Genomic DNA, 24,526 nt, shown 5'->3' on the forward strand with positions numbered 1-24,526 from the left:
AGATGAACTTTTGTTTTGAATTTAGTTAGGTGTGGTCACTTTAGAAGTGAATAAGTGACTTGAAAATGGTTAAGTGTAGGTACTTGAAATGTGAACTTGTGTTTTGAATTTAGTTAAGTGTGGTCATTTGAAATGTGAATAAGTGACTTGAAAATGTTTAAATGTAGGTACTTGAAATGTGAACTTTTTATTTTGAATTTAGTTTAGTTTGGTAACTTGTGAAGTGACTTAGTGACTTAAAAATATTTAGGTGTAGGTACTTGAAATGTGAACTTTTTATTTTGAATTTAGTTTAGTTTGGTAACCTGTGAAGTGACTTAGTGACATAAAAATATTTAGGTATAGGTACTTGACATGTGAACTTTTGTTTTGAATTTAGTAAAGGTTGGTAACTTGTGAAATGAATTAGAAACTTGAAAATGTTGAAGTGTAGGTACTTGAAATGTGAACTTTTCATTTTGAATTTAGTTTTGTTTGGTAACTTGTGAAGTGACTTAGTGACTTGAAAATGTTGAAGTGTAGGTACTTGAAATGTGAACTTTTCATTTTGAATTTAGTTTAGTTTGGTACCTTGTGAAGTGACTTAGTGACTTGAAAATGTTTAAGTGTAGGTACTTGAAATGTGAACTTGTGTTTTGAATTTAGTTAAGTGTAGTCACTTGAGAAGTGAATAAGTTACTTGTGGTTTGAACTTAGTTACTTGAAAGATGAACTTGTGTTTTGAATATAGTTAAGTGTGGTCACTTGAGAAGTGAATAAGTGACTTGAAAATGTTTTAGTGTAGGTTATTAAAATGTGAACTTGTGTTTTGAATTTAGTTAAGTGCGGTCACTTGAGAAGTGAATAAGTGACTTGTGGTTTGAACTTAGTTACAAGAAAGATCAACTTGTGTTTCGAATTTAGTTAAGTGTGGCCACTTGAGAAGTGAGTAAGTGACTTGAAAATGCTTAAGTGTAGGTACTTGAAATGTGAACTTGTGTTTTGAATTTAGTTAAGTGTGGTCACTTTAGAAGTGAATAAGTGACTTGAAAATGTTTAAGTGTAGGTACTTGAAATGTGAACTTGTGTTTTGAATTTAGTTTAGTTTGGTAACTTTTGAAGTGACTTAGTGACTTGAAAATGTTTAGGTGTAGGTACTTGAAATGTGAACCTTTCATTTTGAATTTAGTTTAGTTTGGTAACTTGTGAAGTGATTTAGTGACTTGAAAATGTTTAGGTGTAGGTACTTGAAATGTGAACTTTTCATTTTGAATTTAGTAAAGATTGATAATTTGTGAAGTGAATTAGTGACTTGAAAATATTGAAGTGTAGGTATTTGAAATTTGAACTTTTCATTTTGAATTTAGTTTAGTTTGGTAACTTGTGAAGTGAATTAGTGACTTGAAAATATTTAAGTTTAGGTACTTGAATTATGAATTAGTGCCTTTTGTTTTGAATTTAGGTACTTAAAATGTGAACTTGCGTTTTGATTTTAGTAAAGAGTGGTCACTTGAAAAGTGAATTAGTGACTTGAAAATATTTAAGTGTAGGTACTTGAAATTCGAATTTTTCATTTTGAATTAAGTTTAGTTTGGTAACTTGTGAAGTGAATTAGTGACTTGAAAATGTTTTAAGTGTAGGTAATTAAAAATTGAACTTTTTTGACTTGAACTAATTACTTGAATGTGATTGATTGTGTAGATGGAGCTTGATTATAGATGGATATATCAACGAAATAATGATAATAGAATGGGTGGGGCTGAGAATGAGGATGCGGATGATGAGTTGTAGTTTTTAGTCTTTTGTATGTTTTGTAGTTTAGATTTGGAACCTCGATAAATTTTGTAAATAATTTAATTTTTAATGTTTGAATTCTTTCGGTGGTTGATTGTATATTAAATGTTGATTGGTGGGCTTTATTGTATAACAGGTTTGATGGAATGTAGCATAGTTATATGCTGTTAATTTTTTACAAGATTACCAGAAAAATCAACCACATGTGGTCGCTTTTCTAAAAAATTTTCAAAAAACCAACTACTTGTGGTTGGTTTATAAAAAGAATTCCAGAATAGCGACCACATGTGATCATTTTTTCTCGAAAATTTTATAAAAACCGACTAGATGTGGTCGATTTTTAAAAAATTCCTAGAAAAGCGACCATATTCTAATTTTTTTAAAAAAATCGACCACATGTACTCAATTTACTATAATTAATTAAAAATAATTTTATTAAATAATAAAACCGACCACATGTGGTCGCTTTTTATATAAATTAATTAAGTAATATATAAGAAAGCGACCACATGTGGTCACTTTTGTTTAAATTAATTAATTAATTAATTTATATACAAAAAGCGACCACATGTGGTCGCTATTATTTAAATTAATTAAATAATTTAAATACAAAAGCGACCACATGTGGTTGCCTTTTTTTAAAAAATTTATTTTTATTAAATTTATAAAAGCGACCACTGGTGGTCGCTTTTGTTTAGAATTTTTTTTAAATAATATTGAATTTTAAATATATATATATATATATATATATATATATATATTTAAAAAAATTGACCACATGTGGTCAGTTTTAAAAAAGCTACCACTATTTTTCCGATCATGTATTTTGGTCGGTTTTGTGGTCGAAAAAGAAGAAAAACCGACCATATGTGGTCCATTTTTGTGGTTGGTTTTTCTGTTTTTTCTAGTAGTGTGAGGTCTTTGTGCGAGAAGTTCAATTTTAAGCAGCACAAGTCTTCAATGTACAATGCACCTGCCAATGGTCTTGCCAAAGCTTTTAACAAGACATTTGCTAATCTATTAAAGAAAGTTGTTGCAAGAAATAAAAGGGACTGGCATAAGAGGATCGGTGAAACTTTGTGGGCATATCGTACAACCTTCAGAACTGCAGCGCAAGCAACTCCTTATTCTTTGGTGTATAGTGTAGAGGCAGTCCTTCCATTAGAACAACAAATTCCATCATTGTGAATTGCGATTCAAGAAGGGCTTACAGCTGAAAATAATGCTCAACTTCGTCTAGCAGAGTTGGAGGTATTAGACGAGAAGAGATTAGAAGCACAGTAAAGGTTGAAGCGTTATCAAGCTCGACTTGCTAGAGATTTCAACAAGAGGGTGTGACCATGATCATTTCAAGTAGGTGACTTGGTCTTAGAAGTTCGAAGATCCATAATCCTTAACAAATGCATCAGTGACAAGTTTACATCAAAATAGGATGGGCCATATGTAGTGAAGGAAGCTTATTCAAGTGGTACTTATAAGATTGTCCATCAAGATGGTGTAAGGGTTGGTCCCATAAAAGGCAAGTTCCTAAAGCAGTACTTTCTATGAAGGTTGCCTACGCTCCGTAAGGCACAAGCTTAAACTGCATGTCACTCCTGGCCCGCATGAGTCTAGACTATGAGCAGCTCTCTAAAAAGAAAAATAACTAAATTTAAAACTATAAATTAACTCATCATCCTGAACTACGTTATAACTTGATCCCCCCGAGGTACGTAGGCAACTTAGAGTATTTTTACTCTAAGTCATATAAGTTAAAAAAAAAAAGTGCATATCATTATTTGAGCATGGCAACAACACTTTGAATTGACTAGATATCACATGAAGATAGACGTTCCTTCACTAAGTTTACCACGGACGTGTAAAGGTGAAGAGACTAGCAAGGCAAAGCACATTTTGACAATATATCTATATAAATCCATATAAGTGTTCACCATCATTTTTACATATGTGGTAGATCTCAAAAACTTCTACGAAATAAAAAAGATGGCTCATGATTCAAAAGCTCTTATGTCAAGCTATAAATTTTCTATCATAGCCATTTAACGTTACAAAATAGGCCATCAGATTTTGAACTAAGCTGACTTTGATGATGTATCTGTATAAATTCGTAAAGGCGTTGAGTGTGGTTTTTATGTATGTTGTAGATCTACGATTTACTTCCCAAAAAAAGGGCACCTGATTCTGATACTCTTAAGTCGAGATAAAGAATTTATCGTGACGTTGCACAATGCTGATACAAGTAGCAAACCAAGATTAGAAGATCAATTTTGGGGCAATATCTGGGTTGATTTAGGTGCAACCTGATTTTGATTCCTACATGAGACATAGCTCTATGAGTGTAGTTTTCAATGCAAGAAACTATGCCTAAATTTTGATACTCTTATGTCGAGATATAGAATTTTATCGTGACACTGTGCAAAGCTAATAAAACTAGCGAACTAAGATTAGAAGATCGGTTTTGGGTAAATATCTGGGATGATTTGGGTTCAATCTGATTGTAATTCCCATGAGATATGTAGCTCTATGAGTCTAGTTTCCAAATCACCAAAAACGACTTCTGATTATGATGTTCCCAAGTCAAGATATGAGAATTTTCGTGAGGCTGCACAAAACAAACAAAAAATGACGAAACAAAACTGATAGTCTGATTTCAGAAGGATACCTGGATAGATCTGGAAAGAAGATGAGTATTTTTTTATACAAGTACGACCACGAAGATGGACGTATGTGAGAATATAATGAACCCAGGGCTTGGAGTGAGCGAGTGAAGAACTTAAAACACACCAAACCGACCCTAATCTCACACCTGAAGTGTAAATAGGAGCCTTGGAACATAAGAAGGCAGCCCCTAAATACACTTGAAGGGAGCCTAGCTCATAAAATGGCATTTTGGACATTTTGTATTTTATTTGTAACCTAGTATAAATAAAACATTGTAGGGCTTTTAGACTTAGATTATTCATGATGTTGTAAGTCTTGAAACACAAAGAAACATAAGTCTTCTCTCCTTAAGGAACCAAAACCAAAATTAGGTATAGAGAGTGTGGAATCACTCTTGTTGATCTCATGGCTTAGAAACGTGATGCTTGGGAGGTAGATTCCGACTTGTGTCTTAGTAAGAGATAGGTGAACGTTGTGTGTAGTATTAAGGGTACAAGAGTGGAATATGCTCTTGGGTTCTTAGGATTATATCTTTATTAAGTCTATCTAACTATCCCTTTACTTTTATTGTAATCTTTTAGTAGTTTGTGTTGTTGTATTTTTGCTGTTTTAGTGTATTTACACCTTCAATATCTTGTTGTTATTGTGTTTTTATTGTTGTTGTAGTGAATCCGAGAGTGGTCACCAAAGGGGTCCTCTGTTCTTCAAACTTGTGGACTGATTTGGTGTTTGTTTCATGTTTCCCTCGTGTTTGTCCTCGGTTCTTCACAAGGGAAACACGAAACAAACACCAAATCATTCCACAAGTTTGAAGAACCGAGGACCCCTTTGGTGACCACTCTCTGATTCACTACAACAATAATAAAAACACAATAACAACAAGATATTGAAGGTAAAAATATACTAAAACAGCAACAATATGGGGAGATAGACAACAATAACAAGATAGGAACAACACACGATTTTACTAACAAGAGATAAAAACGGTTACAAGAACACAAACTACTATAAGATTACAATAAAAGTAAAGGGATAGTTAGATAGACTTAATGAAGGTATAATCTTAAGAACCCAAGAGCATATTCCACTCTTAGACCCGTAACATTACACACAACGTTCACCTATTTCTTACAAAGACATAAGGTCGTAATCCACCTCCTAAGCATCACGTTTCCAAGCCATGAGATCAACAAGAGTGATCCCACACTCTCTATGCCTAATTTTGGTTTTGGTGCCTCAAAGGAAAGAGGACTTGTGTTTCTTTGTGTTTCAAGACTTACAACATTATGAATAATCTAAGTTTAAAAGCCCTACAATGTTTTATTTATACTAGGTTACAAATAAAATACAAAATGCCCTTTTAAGAGCTAGGCTCCCTTCAAGTGTATTTAGGGGCTGCCTTCTTGTGTTCCAAGGCTTCTCTTTACATTCCAAGTGTGAGATTAGGGTCAGTTTGGTGTGTTTTAAGTCCTTCACTCGCACACTCCAAGCCCAGGTTCATTACATTCTCACATGCGTCCATCTTCGTGGTCGTACTTGTATCAGTTTTTGCATGGATCGTATCCTCACGAGTCTATTTTCCAACACTATAAGCCGTTCATGATTTAGAAACCCCCACGATACGTTATGAATTTTCTCCCACAGATGCCCCAAGCTGCCTGAAAACTCAATTGTGAAAGAGATTAAAATTGAGGAGAAGAACGCGAGTTGTATTACGGTCAACGAATAAGATCTTGACACGTGTCCCGTCGTTAGGGTCAAGGGTATATACGACCCAAATTATTAACGACAAGGGTATAGTTGTATCCAAAATATAATAAGGATATATGTATGTACCATTTATTATAGTTCAGGGATATATTTGTACCTTTTTCATATATTTAATGTGAATTCCTTTCTCCTCCACAACGCCCACCGTTAGAACCTTTCTTAGTCTCTTTTATCCTGCATATTGCATAGGATATGCAAGTTTTACAGGAGATAAGCGCTAACTCACTAGAGGAAATTAATATGCTTGATCATCATTTAGACTTTAATAGTAGCTTGGCGTCTTCTTGTAGGGATCTTCTCTTCAGCCTGGGGAACCCTCAGATACAGCATGAGCCAAGATATTTCAACAAAGTAGTAGATAAGCTAGCCAAGAGGGTCAAAAGCTGACGTTAAATAACCTTTTGGTGGTGTGGATAATTTCGTCGGTGTTTATTAGAAAGTTGCTAAATGCATATAACAGTGAAACTTCTTTTTTTGGGTCTGTTGTGCCGAGATTTCAATATGACTGTATAACTAGTAATAGGCCAATATTGACTCCTAATGACCCTAAGGCCACTTCTATTGTATGATGCATAGCAGTAATGAATAAACTCCTCTTTTGTAAAAAAAAAAAAAAAAGGACCATCTTATTTAATAGTCTTTTTTTATGAGAAATAGGTTATTTAACCTATTTTTACTTACAACAATAAATTTAAGTAATAAAGAAATAGACATTACGGAAAATAATGAAATTAGAAAAATTAGTAAAAAAAAGAAAAAGAGAGGCACTTGATATCAGTTAGGAGTTGGTTGAGCAAGTAGGGATGGAGTTGGCAAACAAAGTGGGAGACGCAGTGAGCAAAGCGCTAAACAGCAACAAAGTGTTGAACGTGGTGTTATTGGGTGCATTTGGGCTGCTATGTGCCAGATCAGTGCAGCAACAAAGGAACATGGAAGTTCTCGAGGCAGAAAAGGAATCATTGCTCAATTCTAATAAAGCAATGAAGACAACCATGTGGGATTGGAAAAAACAGCTTTTTGCCGAAGCTGCTTTACCCAACCCCCTTATTCCACCCTCCAAGCTTAAATCCATCTATGGAGAAGTCCAAACTGCCACATCTTTTTCTGGTAATGTCTTTTCTCTTTTGTTTGAATTATAACATTTGCGCACTCTGGTAATTGCACAAATTTGCTGTGTTGAAAATGATTTTGTGGTTTAGTATCTGCTGAAATAAATGTATAGTGGTTGGGTTTAGTCTGTCGTTAGGGTTTTAACCCTCCGACTTTTGCTGTGTTAACGTGCTAGATAAATCAAAAACAACAACAAGAACGACATACCCAGTCTAATCCCATTATGGGGTCTTTGTTAAGTCCTTAGTTTTGATGTTTGACAAATTATATGTTGGGACCTATTTTCTAGAGATTATGTGATGACAAAGCTGTACCACTTAGGGAACAGGTTGGGCTTACTTGTCACTATCACAATCAACTGTCACAGCTGACGCAAAGTACAAAAGTTGGTGAAAAAACTACTGTCGCCTTTTTGTCTCACCCAATGGGATCTCTACTAGGTTTTTTTGTGTCATACCATATATTGCTCATTTTTTTCAACAAGAAAACCATTGCTTCCATATTTTTACAATTAAATATCTCTCTGAAGTTGAAATCAAAGACTCCATTTTACAACAGGGAACTGATAGTTCATCAAGTCACATTTTATTTCCTTGTTGTATTTGAGTCTTTGTAATGTGCTCTTAAATGTTTGCTTACTGTTGCTTATGATTGTTTGTAGGTGTTGTGGTGTAAACTAGTTTTCTTTATAATCGTCTAGAGTTGGGTGATTCTTAAGCTAGAGTTAGCTTGGTGTATCCAGTTAGAGTTAGCTGGAGGTTGAAGCAGTAGAGTTACTGCTTGTATTTTCCTTGTAATAGATTTATTTCTAGGAGATTAAGGATTAAGAGTTTAATCCCGACGTTTGGAGTCTCTATCCAAGAAGTTGCTTGGATATAGTGGAGCTTAGAAATCATGGAGGTAAGTCGTGGTTTTTCTCCCATAAGTAAGGAGTTTCCACATAAAACTCTTGCATATGCTATTTACTTTCTCTATGCACTTAATAGTTTTTGCCTTCTCCTAGTTTTTGTTGCTTGAGTTCATTTGGGAACAGGTCCCAGAGTTAAGGAGCATTCCACTGCAGCTCTTCATTTGGTATGTATCAGAGCATGTCTTCCATAAAAAGGGTAACACCTTGGAAGGATTTTTAGAAATGACTGCTCCTTCAAATCTAGAAAAAGACCCCCCAATCACTAGACCCCTAAGATTCAGTGGTGAATATTATGGGTGGTGGAAGACAAGAATGCATGACTTCATCATGATTGAAGATTCAGAGCTATGGGATGTCATTGAGGATGGTGCTTCTGTTCCTACAAGGGCAGTAAAAGTTGGTGATGTGACCTCTCAGGTTTTAAAGACCAAGGAGGAATATGATGATGCAGATAAGAAGAAGATAGAAAAGAACTACAAGGCCAAGAAATTGCTTGTATGTGGTATTGATCTTGATGAGTACAACAAGATCTCTGCCTGTCAAACTGCTAAGGAGATCTGGGATTGTCTTCAGACAATCCATGAAGGAACTAGTCAGGTTAAGCAATTCAAAGTAGATATGTTGACAAATCAATATGAGACCTTCACCGTGAGGGAAGAAGAGTCCATTCAAGATATGCACACGAGGTTTATTGCAGTAACAAATGAGGACATCCTTGCCCACAAACAGGTTGGAAAAGTCTTAAGCATTCTTCCTAAAAGGTGGGAAAGTGAAGTTAATGCAATCATTGAAGCAAAGGGTCTGAATAAAATGGCTATGGATGAACTCATTGGCAACCTCAAAACCTATGAGATGTTAAAAAAAACTTGGAAGGTTAAAGGATGAGCCTAAAGTGGAAAAAAATCTGGTTCTGAAGGGCACACAAGATACTCATAGAGCTGAAGGCGATGAAACAACTTATATTGCTAAACGGGTACTAAAGCCTTGAAAAAGTCAGAGGCTCCCATCTATAAGGGGCAAATCTAGAAAGTACTTCAATGAAGGAAAGGGGAATGATGCTTGTCACAAATGTGGCAAGCTAGGCCATTACCTCAAGGATTGTCCAATGCGCAAAGATCATTTCAGACAAACTGTGAGTAAGGAGAGAGGAAAGGAACAAGTTCCTGTGAAGTATAGCTGCAGCTGACAAGGTTGCAAATCAAGTGCTTGCAGCCTGCTGGGGTGATTCATCAAGTGACTCAGATGAATCAGTGCAAGGAAAAGATGTCTCCATTATGATGTGGAAGATGAGGTGCAAGTTTTTGACTCATTCTTTGCTTTGACGGCAGACACCGATGATGATGAAGGTAAACTTGGGACTCTATTGGACATCAAAGAAAATCTGAAGGATTATTTCCTCAGTAAGTTGAGATCTCTTGCCTCTGTACTGATTAATTCATTGAATGAGCTTGCTAAAGACAAAGAGAATTTGAAGGAAGCCGTTGAAAAATGTGCGGAAGAAGTTATTGAGTTGAGTGTCCAGGTCACTGAACTCACCAGTGAAAAAGGTAAAGCTGAAGGTAGATCTTGAAAAGTATGGAGAAGAATTGGTTGAACTAAGTGTGCAAGTGGTTAAACATCAAACAACTTGCAAAAATCTTACGCGTGATAATGATCTTCTGAGTAAACAATTAGGTGAAATCACTAAGCAGTATTCTAAGGGAAAGGGTGAAGGAAGCAGGATACAGTTTCAGCCGGAAGAAGTACCTGAAATTAAAGCTAATATAACTGCTTCACTTGAATGAAACTCTGCTCTTGAAAGGGAACTGGTTAGGGCAAAGACTGAGCTTAAACAGGATCTTAGGTGGACCACTTCATTGCACGCTCTGACTACCCTCACCAGCCAACAATCCGGTAGCAGGAGAGGCTTAGGGTTCCACGGTCAAGGTAAGGCTTCAAACTCCTTTATCAGACATGCAATGAGCAAGGAAAATCCTTTATGCACACATTGTGGGAGGATGGGCACACAGGAGAAATGTGTCCATTCAAAGCAGCAGCTGCTCAGAGATACATGAGAAATCTCACTGCTTCAAGAAGAAAGAAAGGAAGATTACCCTGCTGGACAAGGAAGAAGTTGATCTTCCCTTTATCTCCCCATTGGGAACTCAGATTGAAATGGTTTCCAAGACTAACAACTAATTTGTGATACAACGCAAAGCAAGAGGAAGCAACCAAAGTAGGGATGTTGATGCTGGCTGCTAGAGCATATGATCGAAGGCGTGAAGGATTGCCCTTTAAAGGAGGCAATGTCTCCTTGTTAGTAGGGAACTAGTTGAGTAAAACATGAAGAGATGGAGCTGATGAGATTCAAATGAATGCTCTCTGCGTTCATAATGAGATGAATGCTGTTTGGTAAGCAGGTATCTTAGTGAGGTAATGATATGCATGTCTAATTCAGTTCCATATCTTCTACTAATATACACCCAAGGCAAGGAGGAAAAGATGAGAAAGTGAAGGAGAGACAACACAAAATGTTTGTGTTCAAGGATCACGCGGGGACCAGGTCCCTAATCAGGTCAGTATCTTTTATTATTCCTAAATATTGACTGTTTTAAACATTAAATGATATGTGCCACGTCACTCTCTCGCATCTTTCAAAAGGCTGTCACTTGTACTTTAAGTCCAAGAGACACGTCCATCTGACCGGACACGTCTCTTCAGACACATTTAATCATTCAATCTCAACCATCCCACTCATGTCTTATTTAAATCAAAAATCAGATTTTCTTTCTCTTATTTTGAAAATTTTCTCTTATAGAGCCTCATTAGTTCCCAAACCCTTTCCAAAAGACTCATATCATTCTTTTTCTCATAGTTCACCTGATCTCTATAATGTCAAATCCCTCCCCATCCTCTCAAAAGAGCGAATCCATTCCATTGAAAGTACTAGATACCTTTTCCTTTCGTTCTGTGTTAGAAGAATTGTTCGTCTTACTAAGTTCACTCCATTTTCCCTACACAAAATTGCTAGGGATTTCAATTCTCAGAAGATGATGGAAACTCCTAATAATCCACTCTCAAGAGGAGATGAGATTACTGATACCAAGTCTAAATCCAAATCAATCCCTCCTCAGATAGAGAAGGAGATCCCTCTGAAAACCCCCTCTCCAGAGAGGAAGAATCCCAAATTGACTTCTTAAAAAATCTTTTTTTTTTTCAATCGCCTCTTAAGTCAACAAATCCAAAGACCCCATCTCTGACCAACCAGTTCCTTCACCCGACAATTCTGAATCCTCTAGCAAGTCAGGAAGTGCCTCCTTAGATGAAATCCTGTTTGAAGATTTACCTACCTCTAGGGAACCTCCCTCCAATATTCAGGCCATGAGTAAGGAAATAGGAGTGCAGGGTCTTACAACTTTGAGTGCTGAATCCCCAAGATATGAAACTCCTTCTACGACGCTTTTCACCAGGAGGCAAAATAATCCTCCCTTAGATGCTGATGAGGAGAATGTGGTACTTTCTCCTGTGCTTGATCTTTTAGGTGTCAAGAAGGATGCAAAGGCTGCCTCAAATAGTGATGTTGACAAGCTTTTGTCTTGGAAGTAGTCCAAGAAAGGATCATCCTCCTCTATTAAGGCCCTCAGGAATTGCTAAGACACCAGGGACCAGGGTGAGTCCTATAAATGTGATGAAGGAAGCCTTGCAAAAAATTAGAATGATACCAAGAAGAGAAGAATGGAGAACAAGAAGGGGATGGATATAATTGAGCCAGTTGATGTAGACTTCTTGAGGAGTCTGGTGAAGAAACTGAGAATGATGATGATAGCAGGGATAGTGACTAGGATAGCCTAAATGATTTGTTAAAAAATTTGTCAGATGATGATGATGACAGTGTATTCAACAGTGATGCTGCTGACTTTGATATGGAAAGAAGTATGGGAGCCACTAGGGCAAAGGCAGAAAGGAAGAAAACTGTATTTCCTAAGAAAGGAAAGGGAGGTCCTCTGAGAAGTTCTGTATCAAAAATGATTGGCAAGAGAAAAAGGCCAACAAACATAGGTAACAAGGGACCAGGTCCCAGCTCCAAGATTGCAAAGACCTCAGGAGCTCCTGAGTTATCTATCTCCTATAACCCATCTCCTAAGGGGACTGGTCCTTCAGGAAAGTCTTCCTCATCCACTTGGAAGGGCAAATGTTTGTCCAGGGAGGCAAGGCAAGAAATCCTAAAGACACAAGAAGTTTTAAGAGGGAGGGTGTTTGACCCTACTGTCTTATCCACTTGGAAGGGCAAATGTTTGTCCAGGGAGGCAAGGCAAGAAATCCTAAAGACACAAGAAGTTTTAAGAGGGAGGGTGTTTGACCCTACTGTGGCTGATCTCCCTGGAATGAAGGAATTACTTGAATGAGTTAAGTTTCAAAATAGGGAGCATCTATTTGAGGGATCTGTTCCTCTCTTGTATGAAAAGGAAGTGCATCTGTTCTATCATGACTTTACATTCTCTGAAGATGGGTTCTACTTGACCTCTTAGGTAAATAGAGTATATATTGCCATTGATGAGGATGTGATGTCTGAGATCTTGGGAGCATCTACTGAAGGGATAAAGTCTGTGAAACCGGAAGAAGGATCTATGAAATTTCTGGAGATTTATGGCAGATTGGATGACAACAATAACAACAACAAACCTAGTGTATTCCCACATAGTGGGGTCTGAGAAGGGTAAGATGTATTCCGAAGAGGTAGCAAGGCTGTTTCCGATAGATCTCCGGCTCAAGACAGAGAACAGATTGGATGACATGAATATAAAAAATGTACCAAGAAGGCCTTGAAAAGTGAGTATCAACTACTCTTTGAGTTGGTAAACAAATCACTTCTTCCTCGGTTAGAGAAAAGAAACACTGCCACTGGCCTTGATCTGTATCTTAAGGAGGTTTTGTCCAAATTCAAGAACGTTAGTCTTCCTACTATAGTCATTGAACACATGCATACATTGATGTCTATCAAAGATGGGAAACATGGTCTGGCTTAATAGGATTTTTTCTTACTTCAATGTGGTTTGTTAAAAGGGAAGATTGGATCTGTTAAGCAAATGCTTAACATGACCACTCTGGAGGACAACGAGTGTGTGCCAAGGAGAGGTGGTGGAAAATCCAAGTCCCTAGTTTCTGAACTGATGGATGTACCAAAGAGTTTGAAGGAAGACATAAAGTCTATGATTGCCATGATTGCTCTACTAGATGCAGAGATTGCTGCGTTAAAGGCTGCAACTGCAAAAAGAGGTCAAATGGGAATAGGTTCAGAAAAGGAATTGTGCGCTGAAATTGCTACCTTGCAGGAAAGGGTAAAGAAGCTAAAAGCTAAGACTGAAGCCTTAACTGTCAAGAATGAAGAACTAACTCAACAGATTCTTAAGGTACATGCTGATGAGAGTAAAAGGATAACAATTCTCCTTAAACAGTTGTCCAAAGCTTCTTCTTAGAATCTATCTCCACCTAGTCCCCACTCCATTCCTTTAGCCCCCTCATTTATTTATTGGTTGTGGGATGTATTTGGCACAATTATCATCTTGTTTTGAGGTCACTATGTTTGAATAGTGTTTGATACTGGTTTAGTTGATATTTGAATGCTTTCCTTTTGTGTTATCCCTTCCTTTATTTCTATCTAATGTTCCTTGCACCTGGTAGTGTTGCCTTAATGACCATGAATTAACATGTATGCTTATCTATGCTTGGTTTACTACTTAATCTCTTTGATAATGCCAAAAGGGGGAAGTTGAGACGTAGCTGTGCATAGCTGTACATATTGTAGTTGGGCTGTAGTATATGATGTGATTTGGACTGAGTGGGAGACAGAGTTCTCACACTCCGGGGGAACATAATGCTGATAGACAGGGGAAATAAGGTTTGTGTAGGATACTTAGAGGTATCAGTGGTAGGGGGAACTGCTGTGGTTTGTTGTTGCTGAGTCCTGCTGTGTGCTGTGTGGATGTTTGAAAATGTTGAATGCTTGCATGGGTTTGTCATCATCAAAAAGGGGGATTAAGTCCTTAGTTTTGATGATTGACAAATTATATGTTGGGACCTGTTTCGTGGAGATTATATGATGACAAAGCTGCTACCACCTAGGGAATAGGTTGGTTCACCTATCACTATCACAGTCATCTGTCACAGTTGGTGCAAAGTACAAAGTTGGTGAAAAGCTGATGCCACCTTTTTGTCTTAGCCAATGGGATCTCTCCTAGGTTTTCTTGTGGCATACCATATATTGCTCATCTTCTTCAACAAGAAAATCATCGCTTCCGTATTCTTACAACTAAATATCTCTCTGAAGCTGAAATCAAAGACTCCATTTTGCAATAGGGAACTGATAATTCATTAAGTCACATTTTATTTCCTTGTTGTATTTGAGTCTTTGTAATGTGCTCTTAAACATTTGCCTACTGTTGCTTATGATTGTTTGTAGGTATTGTGGTGTAAACTAGTTTTCTTTCTAATCATCTAGAGTTGGTTGATTCTCGAGCTAGAGTTAGCTTGGTGTGCCCAGTTAGAGTCAGCGGGAGGTTGAAGCCGTAGAGTTACTGTTTGTGTTTTCCTTGTAATGAAGTTGTTACTAGGAGATTAAGGATTAAACGTTTAATCCCGAGGTTTGAAATCTGTATTCAAGAAGTTGCTCGGATATAGTGGAGCTAAGAAATCACGGAGGCAGTTCGTGATTTTCTCCCTTGAGTAAGGAGTTTCCACGTAAAAATCGTATGTCTACTTTTTACTTTCTCCACGCACTTTATAGCTTTTGCCTTCTCCTAGTTATTGTTGCTTGAGTTCATCTGGGAACAGGTCCCAGAGTTGAGGAGCATTCCACTGCAACTCTTCAGTCTGGGTAGGGTAGGATGTACGCAGAGCTTATCTCTAGCTTTGCGGGCAGAGACATTGCTAGATAAATCATGATGACAAATTAGAGGGATTGAGATTCTGTGTTAGCACATAGCACTTGATGGGGTTTCCACAGTACATGGCCCAGTTCTACTGCTTTTTCAAAGTGCTCAGCCGATTATTGAATTTCTTTTATTCAATCAAGTTTGTTACAAGTACTCCTTTTTGTCTTGTGGCTGTTATTATATTCATCTAAATGTTATGTTTACAGTCCGCACTTGGAGGTTTAACCAAGTAATAGCAGTTTTAAACTTGAGCTAGTTACTGAAAGCACTGTAAACTTAGCTGCACTATTACTCTGTTAAAGAGTGAGTTTTCCTTGTCTATGAATTGTTATCTTCGGAAACCTTAGTTTACCAAGGATAAGTTCTTTTAGAAACCTCAGCTTGATGAAGCCTAGTTTGCATTACAGACATGTGATTACTTGAAATTGTATGGGTGCAAGAGTTAGAAAAGCAAGCGCTCATCCCTGTGTCGTAGCACCTATGGATATAGTCTTTTGCTACAAACAGTCAAAGATCTAATGATGACAAAATGAAACATAATAGAGATCTGGTTTTTGTCTCTGCTGGAATGAGTTGAGCAATCATGTTCAACACCTAGTGTTTTTTCTGTCTCTGCTTGAATTTGAATTCTTCATGATTCTCAACCCACTTCATTGGATACTAGGCAACATCCTTAACTTATTATGGTAATCTTTATATTATTTTATACTGATTACACTTTTGGTTCACTCTAGAGTTGGACCCCTAGAAATCTAGCAAAACCTTGATAATTCCTCCTCTCATCCTCTTCTCTTTCTACCTTCTCTCTATTTTCCTTTCACATTGTACAGTTCTCTTAGACAATTTTGGTGATCATCCACTCGTGTGAATACCCTAGCTTCATCAATAGAGAAACCATGTCATTGTATGCCAAATTATGTTTCTAGCTAGTGACGATCAACAACAACAACAACAACAACAACATACCTAGGATACTCCCACCAAGTGGGGTCTGGGGAGGGTAAGTGTACGCAGTCGATACCACTCCTCAGAGGTGAGGTAGAGAGGCTTTTTCCGATAGACCCCCGGCTCAAAATAAAACAATCTAGACAAGGAATAGTACTGACGATCATGGAAACTTTAGCATAGGTGGATGATAAGTTAAAATAGGGCAGTTTCTTGCCTTTTCGATATTTAACAGACACAAAAGATGCTTGATAGGTGGAGGAAGTGGATTAAGTTCTCCCTATCAATGATTAGATTCTCAGTCCTAGAGAATGGTAGACTTTTAGGAGAAAAGAAAAAGTTGTGAAGGTCTCCCCGATGTTTTGTTCCTGCAATCCTTATTTGCAAAATATAATAAAGTACTACATGGAAAAAAATCCTTGAAATGCCTCAATAATTTTGATGAAGTAATAATAGATTTCATTACTGTCATCAAGAAGATGCAAAAACTTGCACAGGGGAGGAGCCAAAAACTTTGTTAGCTGCATTACGTAAGAAACTATGCTAGTGTTGGGGAGCTAACAAAGTTCAAAAAGGTTTCAGTGTAATCTGCCAAAGTGCTTTCCACGGCAAACATTTAGCCTTAATGGAATAATTTGGAGTTGATGAACCATTAAAACATTTTCTGTTCTTCTTCGTCCATATACACCAAAAAGTACTTGCAGGTATCATTTCCAGATTTCCTTGATGGCCTTATCAACTCTCCAACTACTCCAACCTTCGTAGGCCTCCTTAATGATCTGTGGCATTGGCAGCTAAGACCAAAAAGAGAATAGAACAAGCACCATATGTCACTAGCATTTTTGCAATGAAGAATAGTGACTGTTGGTTACATCTGCTGTTGACACATGTAGCATCCGCTGACTATTTGGATGTTTCTTTTTTCGAGATTGTGTTGGGCGAGGCATGCTTCACAAAGGGCTGTCCAGCAGAAACATTTAGTGCTTCTTGGGCAGCTTAGACTTCCATGGCCAGTAGTCAATCTAATCATTTCTAGCACGAGTTTGCATAACCTGCTTTATCTGAGCCCCTGCAATCATTTGCACTAGCCCATCTTAACTTATCTGCTACCGACAAATTCAATTTGTATCCGTTCAGCCTTTTGGAAAGAAGGTTGCAAGCTCTGCCTCCTTATTCTAAGTGGAAGGGAGTCTGGCTCACTAGAGATCTGAAAAATATTGGCGAATTCATCCTTGAGGATTGTGTTGTTTAACCAACTCTCTTTCCAGAACCTGGTGGATAGACCATTTCCTGGTATCAGTTGTGTATCTTGAAAGAATTCCTCCTTAAGCTTGCCTATATTCAAATGTTTATTACTTAAATCCTTAGCTAAAGGTGTAAGATTTATCAATACAAGGGTAGAGGGGTGACCCCATTGTCCACCTAGTTCCAAACTGTGCACTATTGATCCTTGGGGATTTTCTTGGTTATTAAAACAGAACTAGTGGCCCTTTCCAGGAGGTGCTGAACAGGCCCTTGACCTTGTTTTTGCCTCGGATCTACCTCTGAGTCATTTCTTTTCCTTCTCGAGCTCCTTTTGCACCGGTTGATTTCAAATAGCAACAGCTGGCATTTTTGTGATTGACTTTGAAAACCATACAACTTTCAGTAGGACTTCATCTGACACTTCCGTTTGTAACTGCCTGGAGTTGGCCATATTTTGTTGCTCATCATTAAAATCCTTTTGTTGCTGATGTCTATATAGATGAGTTCTTAATATGAACTTGGTAATGAATCAAAATCAAGTTCAATTGTGGTCTTGGTTATTTTCAGACCAAGAATAGGGAAGAGCAAATTCAGTGTCCTCCCCCAATAAAAGTGAATTAGACAGGATTTCTTTATTTTGAATAAGAAGCGGTGGGCCGCCAGTTGCCCCTGGGCTTTGTTCTAGTGGTAAGATCACAGCTTGTGATCTGTGGGGTAGGTCTATTGGCCCTCTGATTTCTCAGTCATAGAAAGAAGTGGTGGGTCAATTTCCATAAATTTTATCGTAAATGCGAAATACTTATACTTGCAATTCTTGGATATCTGATTTTGTCTTGGTGGAAATACCTATCATTCAATTAGCATCTTGTATTTAACTTATCATTCAATGAGCATCTTGTATTTCATAATCATTGAAGACAATATAAGCCATCCACACACACTCATCTGCACACAGAGACACACAGTGTATAAGTGCTATGGAAGGCATGGTGCTAGTTGCATTGTTTCTCATTGCTTTTCGTCACAAACATGCAGGTGGAGATGCTCAAAAAGGCGATGGAAAATCACCTGCACCAGCATTTGTTGTCTGAAAGCCGTTGTTGTAGCTTGTTTATGAAGAAGCAAATTGTTTAATGGCAAAATAACAATTGGCCACTAAGATCTGCAAAATATCATGCTTCAGTTAGTAGAATGGGAAGCTGATCATAAGGGGAAAGTTGTGTGATGCTGAGTTTTTTCTAGGAACTTAGTGATTTCCAACTGTTTTCTCCCTTCCTTTCTCACACAGTCTGTACGGAGGTAGAGGTCCAAGTTTATTTTGTGGAATTATTGACGCTGCTCCACTTTTCTACTTTTATTTTTCCTGGGACTGTGCCATGAGCTGAGTTTCACTATTAATCAACTATATATGTTAATTGCCAAATTGAAACTTTGTGAATTGGCTTGTCTCACAAATTGACGAGGCTCGCGAAGGAGTTAATGCCAAGTTGGAGGTTTGGAGGCAAACCGTAGAGTCTAAAAGATTTAGGTTAAGCAAACCAAGACGAAATATTTGGAGTGTGAGTTCAATAAGGGGTCACATGAGAAGGATGTGGTAGTGAAGCTTGATACCTAGGCCATTCCAAAGAGAGATAGTTTCTAGTATCTTGGGTCTATGATACAAGGAAATGGTGAGATTGACAAGGATGTCACTCATTGTAGTGGTGCTGGGTGGGTGAAATGGCGGCTCGCATTTAGAGTGATAAGAAGGTGCCCTTCGACTTAAAAGGCAAGTTTTATAGAGTGATAGTTAGACCAACTATGTTGTATGAGGCGGAGTGTTGGCCAGTCAAGAACTCTCACATTTAAAAGATGAAGGTGACGGAGATGAGGATGCTGCGATGGATGTGTGAGTTTACTAGGATGGATAGGATCAGAAATGAGGTTATACGTGACAAAATGGGGGTGACTTCAGTAGAAGACAATGTGTGAAGCGAGGTTGAGGTGGTTCGGACATGTGACGAGGAAGGCATGGATGCCCCAGTGTGGAGGATTGAGATGTTGGCTGTGGATGGATTCAGACGAGGTAGAGGTAGAGGTAGATCGAAGAAATATTGGTCGGAGGTGCTTAGACATGACATGGAGCAATTACAATTTACCGAGGACATGACTCTAGATAGGAATGTGTGAAGGATGCGTACTAGGGTAGAAAGCTAGTAGGATGGGGGCTAGTGGTTGTAGCATTTCACGGGTAGTGTCTTGTTCTTGGAGTTTTTGGGTGGTGTTTGTGGTTTCAGGTAGATTGTTGGTGATAATCTTGTTTATGCTAGTGTATGTTTTGTTACTACCTTTTATTTCTTGTTTTTATAGTATGTCTTTTCCTTCATTGTTTGGTTTCGAGCCGGGAGTCTATCGGAAACAACCTCTCTACCTCACCTCTGAGGTAGTGTTATGGACTGCAATACATTCTACCCTCTCCAGACCCCGCTATGTGGGAATATACCGGGTATGTTGCTGTTGTTGGCTTGTCTCACGAACGTTAAAGTGGTGCAAAGTTCCTCTTTGTATTATTTTGCTGGACATGCATCTTTATGAGATTTTTCCTGGAAATGATAACCTTGACCCAAGATTTACTTTGTCTTGACATTGATAGATAATGGCCATAGAAGAGAAGTTGAAGCTGCTGTGCTCTGGATAAGGTTGGTGAGGTTTCCAGGAATAACTTTATTAAAATATTAGAGCAACACCAAGACCATATGCTTCCTTTTGATATCTACCTTCTTTTATTTAGGTAGGGACGCAAACTGCAGTGAACTTGTGATATCTTGCATTTGGATATTTGATTGATTCCACTACAGATTAGACATGGTTATTCTCGGTAAGTTTGCAATATTGACAGGACTTTCTTAGTCGCTGCTGAAGAACCGACTTGTTTAGATCATATAGACATGATATCTCAACTTATTTGGGATTGAGGCATGATTGTTGTTGTGATTAAATTTTGTACCTCTAAAGTGGCTATTAAACGATTAGAATTACCTTAACGAGTATGTGCCGCTTAACAAATATTTTCCCAGGATAACCCTTAAACAAGAGAGGCGTAACAGACCAGTTCAAATTATGATCGGACTGTTAAATCCATACGGGTAAAATGGTAAAAAGTTACCTGTATCATGCGTCTTGTACACCATAATAAATACATGAAAAGTCTTCCAGGTACACTCTTATCACTAAACTAGTGTCATTTGGCTCATACTAAGTACGAGTCTTAACTACATTAACATTTATATGTATAATTTTTTCTGTTTTTTGCTATTTTTTTTTTGTAACAATAGTATTAGTTGAAAGTAGTTCGGTAATCTCTCAATATTTCTAAAATGTTAAATCATATATCTGTTTAATTTCTTGTGTCCTATTTTTTTTTTTAGTCCGTTTAAAAAAGAATATCTCTTTCCTTTTTTAGATTCTTTTAATTTATCTCTTTTTATATGACATATTTAAGACCACAAGATTAAATGATATTTTGGTTCTTTCCACATATATTTTCAGTTTATAAAATTCAAAAATCTTCATTACGCATTTAAATTTTGAGCTAAGTTAAAATCAGCTAAACAAGTTAAAATGAAGAAAGTATAGATTTTTGAGTATAGAAACAACATTTTTTACTGTATAATTTAGACGTTCTTTTAGTTTTCAAACAACTGCACACATTAAAACCGTTCTACTTTTTATTTTACTGATTTTTTTTTTAAATAGAAGGTTTTAACAATCTAAAATGATTGTTGTCTTATATTGAATTACCTTCATTATCTTTTTCTTAATTAAACTTATTGACTAATTCATTTTATTTTTAAGAAATGCAATATTTAAGTAATATAAAAAATATTTGATGCTATAAATTATTGTATGATTATGTCAATAAAGTTAATTTATAAATAAAGATAACATTTAAATTAAGAGAAAAAAATGTAAATAACATACTTAGATTGCTTAATACAAGATCTATCAAAACTTTTAAATTTGTAAGTTATAGCAAAATTTGGTATTAAAAAGAAAATAAACAATATTTTTTTTTTTTTTTTTTTTTTGAAAAGATGCAAATTTTATATAAGGAAAAAATATCTCATACCTATAAAAAGCGATGACTATTATTATCAGGATATCAATAATCCCTTTTTTCTCTTGAAAGCGGTTTTACTCTTGCATTAACATCTATACGATTTTATTCTTCAATTACTCATTATCAAACATATATTGTTTAAGGGGAAAAGACAGAAACGACACTTCAAATTAAAATTTTTTCATGAAAATGGCCATGAAATTTAAAATTTCACTTTCTAACTAATTCAATTTGCTGGCTTATTCTATACCGTTTTTACACACCTTCTATATATTTTCTATACATATAAATATTTTATACGAAAATTATATAGTTTTGTACACAATTTATACAATGATTGTATATTTTTTTTTACACATTTTATACAATAATTATATATTTTTTATACACTTTCTATATATTTTGTATATATATTTTATACATATACATATTTGATAGAACTATACAATTTCTATAGATATATCTTATATAGATACATATTCTATATAACAATTATACTGTTTTTATATAATTATATTTAATTATTATTTTTAAACAATAGAAAAAGCAGAATATTTTTTTAGTTAAAAAATTTATAGCAAAGAAAAATTGAAATATTTTTAAAAGGACCGAATGACTCAAGTTGAAAACTATATCAGTATTGTTTATGAACTGTATTTGAACTACATGGGTTAAAATAACCCAAATTAGGAAATGACTATAAAGTAGAAATAGCATACTCGACTGACCACTTTTTGAAAAAATGTCAAACTTGGGCTATTTGTTTTAAAAAGTGCTACACAATGTCCTTTTCCCATTGTTTAATCCTTTTAAATATCAATCAACATAGATGTTCTTTCCTCCCCCTCCACGATTTTCTTCTTCAATTATTCATAATCAAACATCAATTGTGTAATCTTCTTAAATATCAATCAACACAGGTGTTTTTTTCTCCTTCGCCACGATTCTCTTCTTCAATTACTCATTATCAAACATCAATTGTGTAATCTTTTGAAATATCAATCAACACAGGTGTGTTTTTTCCTCCTCCTCATCCTCTGCGATTTTCTTCAATTACTCTTTATCAAACATCAATTGTTTAATCTTCTTAAATATCAATCAACATAGCCCCTCCTTCTCCTATCAAACATTAATTGTTTAATTTCTTAAATATCAATCAACATAGGTGATCTTCTTTCCTCCAATCAACATAGACGGTTTTCTTTCCTCTTCTTCCTCATTGAGTGTGTATTTTCTTATCTTCATCCATAAATAAAAATCAAACTCTAAGTAAATTCAATAATATTTAGATTATTTACCTTTTAATCGTCGAATTCTTTTTATTAACATACAGATTTATATATTTTGATTCACGGAGGTAGATGAAATGCAATATATGATTTTTATTTGGTATAATAAATGAACAAATTTTTTATTTTAAAATTATAAAACAAATTTGGTGTATGAAAAAGATGTAATGTATGAAATTAATATTTAAGATACTATATACAAATAATTTATGCTTATTAATGAATTTTAGTGTATGAAAAAGGTGTATAGTCTGCTCAGTGCCGTTTAATTTAACAAATCATGTTTAAATCGCTTTATTAATATATCTCATTCGATAAATAATATTCCTTACCAAGATCTCGTTTTATGTAATTCATATTAAAACTAATAATAAGATAACTTATCGTGGTAATTTATATGTAAAACGATGGTCACTTAATATATAGATATTACATACACTAACTATTTAGTATATTTTACATCTAAGAAATTATTTATAATATAGATTTTTTATATTGTTTTAACCAATCAAGTTTAAATCTTTTTGTATAACAATGTTATATGCCAAATAATTTTAATTTTTGGGATTTTAATCTATGCAATTGATATGTGAAATGGTAAACATAAATGATTTATTCTTATTAATGTTTTCGTGGATGAAAATTATACAAAATCTGGTATTCATGATTTAGTATAACCAAGCTATCATTACATATGATTTATACAAAATTCGGTGGCCTAAGTCATCGGAATTCACTTAAACCCCTCAATTAAGGCTTGTTCCTATTAGACATCTCAAGTGCTAAAATTGATACCTATTGAGCACAGAATGCTGATTTGGCAGGGAGAGTGTGCTACACTCTCCTTGAGCGCGTGAAACGGAGAAAATAATAATATTTCACATTTTTTAATTAAAAAACTTATACTTGAATTATTTTCTTTTAATATTGTTTCTTTTAATATTATTTTATTAATATAAAAAGGAAAAAGAAAACCAAACAAAACCCCGCCAAACCCCCCAAACCCCCCTAAACCCCCCTGTCGTCTTCTTCATAAGAAAGAAAAGCAAACTCAATCTTTTACCTTTCTCTGTTGTGGTGGAACCTTTTCTTTATGGACTTGAATTGTTTTCACAGATTAGTATTTGCCCTATTGATATCTTTGCCCTTAGTCGTCGTCTTCTTTCCTTCAAAGTTTCGTGTTTTTTTTTAAAAAGAAATTCTTAGCAATTTTACTTCATTTTAGTTTTTCTATGGCATGGGTTCTTTTTGTTGTTGTTTGATTGTCTAATCGACATTGTTTGATTTAGTGTGGATCGTAGTTTTGTGAGCCGGATTAGAGCTCGTTGCTGATTGTTCGGAGAATTTTTTTGAGGAATGCATTTTTCGGCGGGACATCTCGCCGGAAAATCAAAAGTAGGTGTATGCCTTGAAATAATTCTCATGTTCTTGTTGTCACGGGAAGAAGCCTTAACACGATCAACATTTGTTTGTGGTATTGCTCGAAGAAAATTGCTTCTTGGAACACATATTTTATTTAAAAATTTTGAACACAAAATCGAAAATGAATCTGAACTGGAAGTGAGGGTGAAATGGAGAGCTCATAGCTGCCATGGGAGTGAGGGGGAAATGGAAAATGGTACAAAATAAAAAAATAGGTAAAAATAATTTTCCAACGAAACTCCATATTTTTTGATAAGCTTAGTTTGAATTTGAAATTACTTTCTTTAAAATTATTAAAGAATTCAAAGAAAGAAAGTGTGTCATAAAAGATTATATTTGAAATTAATTTTTAAAAAATTGAGTTTTGTGGTTAGACAAAAAAAATATGAAA

General features: G+C 35.8%; 1 protein-coding gene across 4 annotated transcripts; it reads left to right on the top strand.

The window, feature by feature from the left end:
* The first annotated feature begins 6,693 nt into the window (after positions 1-6,693).
* On the top strand, positions 6,694-20,619 carry LOC107868064. 4 transcript variants are annotated; one of them, XR_007054944.1, is made up of 4 exons: positions 6,694-7,311; positions 19,958-20,003; positions 20,096-20,182; positions 20,382-20,619. XR_007054944.1 is itself a non-coding variant. In XM_016714632.2 (3 exons), exons 1-3 carry the CDS (start codon positions 7,008-7,010, stop codon positions 20,097-20,099), a joined length of 354 nt encoding a protein of 117 aa, XP_016570118.1. In that variant the 5' UTR covers positions 6,694-7,007; the 3' UTR covers positions 20,100-20,345. The 4 variants fall into 4 exon arrangements, 3 of the variants coding, with proteins under 3 accessions (XP_016570118.1, XP_047267785.1, XP_016570117.1); XM_016714632.2 differs by lacking the exon at positions 20,382-20,619 and having other exon boundaries at positions 20,096-20,345; XM_047411829.1 differs by lacking the exon at positions 20,382-20,619 and having other exon boundaries at positions 19,958-20,345.
* Positions 20,620-24,526: the final 3,907 nt, after the last annotated feature.

The sequence above is a fragment of the Capsicum annuum genome, chromosome 4 (genome assembly GCF_002878395.1).
Source record: "Capsicum annuum cultivar UCD-10X-F1 chromosome 4, UCD10Xv1.1, whole genome shotgun sequence".
Classification (NCBI taxonomy): domain Eukaryota; kingdom Viridiplantae; phylum Streptophyta; class Magnoliopsida; order Solanales; family Solanaceae; genus Capsicum; species Capsicum annuum.